The sequence below is a fragment of the Letharia columbiana genome, assembly GCF_014066305.1.
Source record: "Letharia columbiana isolate WasteWater2 chromosome Unknown Sc0000009_s1, whole genome shotgun sequence".
NCBI classification, from domain to species: Eukaryota; Fungi; Ascomycota; class Lecanoromycetes; order Lecanorales; family Parmeliaceae; genus Letharia; species Letharia columbiana.
In genome coordinates, this window is record NW_023501046.1 from 494,935 (window position 1) to 501,001 (window position 6,067).

The 6,067-nt window shown below is 48.1% G+C and overlaps 4 protein-coding genes across 4 annotated transcripts; 2 read left to right on the plus strand and 2 right to left on the minus strand.

Annotated features, from left to right (window-relative positions):
* Nucleotides 1-157: 157 nt before the first annotated feature.
* On the minus strand, nucleotides 158-997 carry HO173_003841 (uncharacterized protein; the record flags this gene model as incomplete). Its single annotated transcript, XM_037305766.1, has 2 exons — nucleotides 158-785; nucleotides 834-997. 2 exons carry the CDS (start codon nucleotides 995-997, stop codon nucleotides 158-160), a joined length of 792 nt encoding a protein of 263 aa, XP_037167521.1.
* Nucleotides 998-1,104: 107 nt separating this feature from the next.
* On the plus strand, nucleotides 1,105-2,875 carry HO173_003842 (uncharacterized protein; the record flags this gene model as incomplete). Its single annotated transcript, XM_037305767.1, has 7 exons — nucleotides 1,105-1,261; nucleotides 1,317-1,448; nucleotides 1,498-2,099; nucleotides 2,153-2,416; nucleotides 2,464-2,625; nucleotides 2,679-2,765; nucleotides 2,819-2,875. The coding sequence occupies 7 exons, from the start codon at nucleotides 1,105-1,107 to the stop codon at nucleotides 2,873-2,875; spliced, it is 1,461 nt and encodes a 486-aa protein (XP_037167522.1).
* A 456-nt stretch (nucleotides 2,876-3,331) lies between these two features.
* HO173_003843 (uncharacterized protein) lies at nucleotides 3,332-3,790 on the minus strand (the record flags this gene model as incomplete). The annotated part of the gene is made up of 3 exons (XM_037305768.1): nucleotides 3,332-3,526; nucleotides 3,594-3,671; nucleotides 3,722-3,790. 3 exons carry the CDS (start codon nucleotides 3,788-3,790, stop codon nucleotides 3,332-3,334), a joined length of 342 nt encoding a protein of 113 aa, XP_037167523.1.
* A 317-nt stretch (nucleotides 3,791-4,107) lies between these two features.
* HO173_003844 (uncharacterized protein) lies at nucleotides 4,108-5,838 on the plus strand (the record flags this gene model as incomplete). Its single annotated transcript, XM_037305769.1, has 8 exons — nucleotides 4,108-4,330; nucleotides 4,400-4,481; nucleotides 4,541-4,565; nucleotides 4,616-4,894; nucleotides 4,947-5,113; nucleotides 5,170-5,383; nucleotides 5,435-5,620; nucleotides 5,686-5,838. 8 exons carry the CDS (start codon nucleotides 4,108-4,110, stop codon nucleotides 5,836-5,838), a joined length of 1,329 nt encoding a protein of 442 aa, XP_037167524.1.
* Between the last annotated feature and the right edge of the window lie 229 nt (nucleotides 5,839-6,067).

Sequence of the window (6,067 nt, forward strand, 5' to 3'; positions counted from 1 at the left end):
CAATACATCAGCTCAGGCGACATCATTTGTTTCATGATAGCGGTAGAAGCGGCATGACAAAAGCAACTCTTGACCTTCAAAGGAAATTCACGAACACGAGGGACGGGGTATACCGTATGAGTTGTAATGCAGGGAGAAATTAGATATTGAGGGGGCATCATTTTTCAACGCTCGTCCTTTTTGCGCCGTCTCTGCTTCTGTCAAATAGTGCAGGTATTGAAAAGGCAAACGTGACCACTGCTGTGATCAACAGAAATTGAAACAGGACACTGCCTCCTTCCGCAAATCCTACGCTTTCCTCCTCCATACGCTTACGCCGTCGTTGATCCTGCTGTTCCTGAGTATGATGATGTCCTTCCCGGTTGAAATGAGGAACGTCATTGAAACCGGCCTGTCCTCGACCCGGTCCAAATCCCCCGCCACTGGGATCACCGGTACCAGCAGATCCTGAGCCCTCGGCCTGCGCATGCCTCTTACTACCCTGTGCCCCCCATCCTCCACTCCGATAGAAGCTTGGTGGTGGTCCCTTGAACTGAGTCCGTCTTCGACTTAGTCCGCTTCCGGGTCTGGATCCAAAAGGAGTCGAAGAACTCGAATGAGAGCCCCGGTGTGCGTGGGACCGAGATGACTCCTGAGCATCTTGTATATCTCGATCGTAGCGCTCTCGCTTCTGCGGGCTACCAAGGACAGCGTAAGCCTCTGATATTTTGACGAATCGCTCCGAGGCTTGTGGGTCGTTGGCATTATGATCTGGATGGTGGGTCTTGGACAGAGAGTAGAACTGCCTGCGTTGTGTGAGCGCCCGATAAAAAGCCACATACTTCATTGCATACGTTTTGATATCTCCCGCAGAGGCACTTGGATCAATGCCCAATGTCTTGTAGTAGCTTGCTGATTCGCTTCTCCATGCTGACGTTGTGTGGAACAGCGCAGTGCGAGGCAAGGCTAATCGAGGGAGCAGAAAAGCTGTGGGGAGGAGAGACCGACTTAGTGGCATGCCTCATGCTGAGAGGCGTACTGTTCTGACTGAATTGCTCAATGTGTCGCCCATGATGCCAACGAATCGTTCCATTGTTGTGAAATAACCTCGATCGATGACATAATATGCTGGAAGAAGCGCGATCAAGCGCCACCAGTGCTCAGCCGCCCCCACATTCAAAGCTCTTTCCAAATCAGAGATATGACGACGACGACGCCTTATCGCGCCTAATACTACTCAAGATGGCCGCACAAATAGCAGATGGGATCCATAATATTAACCGTGAAAGCACATGCATATCAAAAACTTGTTGGCGCTTTAGCTCATATATATCTAGTAAACCAATCTGAAACAAAAGACAGTATTTCGAACGGTCATATCAGTCCGGCCTCTGCAAAAGCTGAGAATGACGACTCGGACGAAGACAGAGATGAAGATGGTAGGAACGTCGAGGCAGGAGCTCTCGGAGGTAAACTTGCTCCAGGATTCTGTTGAGACAAGTGGCTAAGAGGGCGCAGCTGCAAAGAAGAAGAAAAAGAGGAAGCCTAAGAAGAAAAAGGGAGCGGCCAGTGGTAGCAAAACGCAGACTATGCCTCCAAGAGTCCCTGTCGGGAATTTGTTTCCAAACGGCCAGTATCCCAAAGGAGAAATTGCCGAATATCGAAATGAAAACAGCTATCGGACAACCAACGAAGAGAAAAGACATCTGGACCAAATGAATAATGACTTTCTGAACGAATACCGGCAAGGAGCGGAGGTTCATCGACAAGTCCGACAATGGGCACAAAAGAATATCAAGCCTGGCCAGAGCCTGACCGAAATTGCTGAAGGAATTGAGGATAGTGTCCGAGCATTGACTGGACATCAGGGCTTGGAAGAAGGGGACAATATTAAGGGTGGAATGGGTTTCCCCACTGGCCTGAGCATCAACCATTGTGCAGCCCACTACACTCCAAACGCGGGCAATAAGACCATTCTACAACAAGACGACGTGATGAAAGTAGATTTCGGAGCCCACATTAACGGCAGGATTGTGGACAGTGCATTTACCATGACGTTCAACCCGGTCTACGACAACCTGCTGGCGGCTGTCAAAGATGCCACAAACACAGGCATCAGAGTGAGTTAATTAATCAGGCGTCAATCGAAAGGACTGGCGTTGACTTTTTCAAGGAAGCGGGTATTGATGTACGCGTTGGCGATATCGGCGCCGCGATCCAAGAGGCGATGGAGAGTTACGAGGTTGAAATCAAGGGTCAGTCGTTACCGGTCAAGAGTATCCGAAATCTTAACGGTCACGACATCGTTCAGTACAGCATTCATGGGGGCAAAAGCGTACCGATTGTGAAAAGCAACGATCAGACGAAGATGGAAGAAGGCGAGATCTTTGCTATTGAGACTTTTGGAAGCACGGGGAAGGGCTATGTACGAGACGATGTAAGGTGCTCATCCGAAGGCATTGCCTCAAGACTCACTTGACGCAGATGGAAACGTCGCATTACGCCAAAAGAGCCGACGCGCCAAACGTTGCTCTTCGAGTCTCGTCCGCTCGGAGTCTGCTAAATACAATAACGAAGAACTTTGGGACACTGCCCTTCTGCCGGAGGTATCTTGATCGCCTTGGCCATGACAAGTATTTGCTCGGAGTAATTGTCCTGATGGTCCCGCTAAGCGGCTGAAGAATGCTAATTTATGTCAGTTGAACAATCTCGTATCGAGCGGTATTGTGGAAGCATATCCACCTCTATGCGATATCAAAGGGTCATATACCGCTCAGTTCGAACATGTGAGCCGCTTCAATGGGGTTTGCTGTTTGGAATGGTTCCTAACATGTTTCAGACCATACTAATGCGACCTACAGTCAAGGAGGTCATAAGTCGAGGAGATGATTACTAGTCAACTGATCGGTTGTTACTCCTCTAATGACTGCATTGAACAGGTGTATGCGAACTTGACAAACTATTTGTTTGATGCGAGGCAAAATTAGAGTAGATACCCACAGGATACCATTCTCCGAACAGATGAGCTTTACAGAAAGTGTCAAGGTCGAAATTTTTAAAGACGACAGGAATTTGTAGACATGATAGGACAGGAAGGCTGCCAGGAATGGTGCACTCATCGGTGAAAGACCAAGAAAACTAATCGACCATGTTTGTGTCGTCAACATGCAAGGGTTATTAATCCACGCAATTTTTTTCTGGCAGCGCGCGTATGGATCGTGCACTCACTTCCATCTTGATTACGAGAAATCCTGATCACATGATCATTGACTACGCTACCTATGCATCATTGGATCATGGCTCGGCAAGGACATGATCCCCCGAAAAAGAAAGCCCGAAAGGAGAACGTGGCTCAGTCGAACAGGCCAAAGCCCATATCCTCGTCCGATTCCTCCTTCTCCTCTTCTTTCTCTGCCTTCTTCTCTTCCTCTGCAGGCGCATCCGGTGCAGCTCCTCCACCGCTTGCAGCACCAGCAGGCGCGGCGGCAGCTCCTCCCCCTGATCCAACGTTCAGCAGCATATCTTTGACGTTCTTTCCCTCGAGTGCCTGTACCACGTGTCAGTCCTTATCTTCACTACATGATATGCCCAACGTCCGAATGGAGTATGTGCACCTTTGCAAAGAGGGTGGTCCATATCGGTTCGACATCCTCGACACTGGCGGCTTTGATAAGAGTATAGAGTTTGTCGGCCTTAATTTGAGTCAGCGTCTTCCAACACCGCAACAGCTGTCGGCCCCTACAGTAATGTCAAGGTCGTCATCGGCGAGAATGAGAGCGGCATATGAGGCTGCAAGCTCCGAGTGAGACATTGCGAGATGGGTATTCGTGGATGGATGTGGGCGATTGATTTTCGAGGTATGTATGTAGTAAAAGAGTTAGCCAGTCACCTAATAGATTTCAGTGTGAGTCGTCTTCGCTTACGTATCGGTGTTATCTTAGCGCCTTGGCGCTCTGCTGTTGGCCCTAAGTATGAGGGGCTCCTCCCACTAACGTTTGGGTCACTTTTACTTCCTTGAATGTGTTGCGAATATCTGAAATGTACCTCATCCTCCTCAGTTCTGACGTACTCCATTTTCAATCACGTCTTGCAGCAGCAATGCTCCATGACGAATAGACTTACTCCAACATGACAGACTCCCCCGCAGTCCACGCTCCTCTCGACCCGAAAGAACAACCCATACTTGATCGTGTGCTCCACCTTCGAGATGAGCTATCGTTGCTGAAGCAAGACAAGTCGACGTACATCAAGTCTTACGATGTCATTTCTCTCTACGACCAAGTGATTGAGCAGGTCCATGCGCTCAATACTGTACGTGAGGAGCACGGCAAGCCTCTGGAACAAAACAGAGGTCTGTTCTTACTCTTGGTAGACTCCGTCTAGCAACTCGGAATGCCGGGCTCACAATTTGTACGAACAGTCGACAACGTATTAGAGGATTGCTTTCAATTAATATCTCTCTTTTTTTTGACCGTAGGACGCAACAATGAAGCTCCGGCCGTGTAAGCTTGCCCACATCCGATTCGAATTATCGAAAACTGACCCCTACCACCAATCCCAGATACTCCATGACATCGACCATTAGGGTTTGCCTTCACGGGACAGAACGTCCTGTTCTTGCGCTTACTTCAAATAGCGTCTTCTGGATCATCTCAAAGAAGCTGCATTCTTTTCTGCTAAGGATCTCGACTCTGCCAGTCATACTTTAAACAAAATGCAAGATACTTTGCAGCGAGGCAAAGAGACTTATTCGCCGCACCTTCTGACTTTGCTCGACAACCGTCTCAATACCTGTCGAAACATCCTGGCTGATTTGCAAGCTTCCTTGGCTGATCTGTCGCCTGCACTCACACCTGTTCACGAAAGATTGGTCTCTATTTTACGCTCGATCTCCGCGGCCAACACTCGCCAAAAGGTTTGGTTCTTCCTCCTAGATATCGATTGGAACTAGTTGACCGTCAGTTTAGTTCCCAGCAGCAGAAGTTGAGGGTTTCCGAGAACAACTGAAAGAGATTCGAGGTACTATGGTCGATGGCAAGTTCCTCGCCGAAGATAGTACTGCGCCAGCCGGCCAGGCTATCGTAGCCGAGCTTCTGGATCGTTGCTTTCTTTGGTCAGGCATCGTGCTCACCAGGTACGCGCGTCTCCTGAGCAACCGAACGAAACATCCAGAGCTAACTTCCACGTCAGGAAGGGCAAAATAGATGAGCGATTCAAAATGACATATGACAAATTATACGATATCCGCAACCAGCTTGAAAGACTGTCTCTGACACAAGCCTGGTCTTTACGAGAGACTGACCTCTATAACTACCAGCGTCAGTTAGACAGGGTCGACGAATCTCGGATTAATGGGAATTTCGAAGACTTGACTGGGTACAAAGCTGACCTCCATGCACAAAGGGTACGATTGAGCTTTCTATAACCCGAACACCTTTAGTTCTAACACCTACAGACGCTGCTCTATCTTCTTCGTCGTAGTTATGCGTACATCTACAGTCTCATCATTTCCTCTGAACCAGTCTCCGAGGCGCTTCTGCCTGTTTTCAATCAATTGCAGACACTTCGTCGATGCTTGGTAGAGGTCAAGCGATCTGGTGGCGTTTCTTCGGCAAGGGAGCTTTACCCATACAGCATGAAGGTATGGTTAACTCTGAATCTACAAGTTGGAAACCTTGAAATTGATTTTGCAGCTAATTCACGTAGTTGAATTCGATCGACAATATGCGCGTTGATGGCAAATTCTTAGTGGGTTCAGACATACCCGAAGGGCAAGGCAGTGTGAATGCATTGCTTGCTGAATGTTTCGACATAGCATATGAATTAAGAGTCCAGGCTGAAGAAAGTGACTCGGAGTGATAGCAGAGGAAATCGCAAGCGTGAATTGTAGGGCAACTGTTTTGCTCTTCAGGGACTTTCAGACTAGGAGTTTTCAAGTTCTGCATACACTATCTTAACTGTCTTACGCTAAAAAAATACTTTCGAGCCTCTAGATCGCCGTTAGTGTTATTCAATATTTAGCGTAATTCAGCTAATTTAGCTTTTAGTACGCTTAGATATACTCGAAGGTCTATATTAATAATTTAAT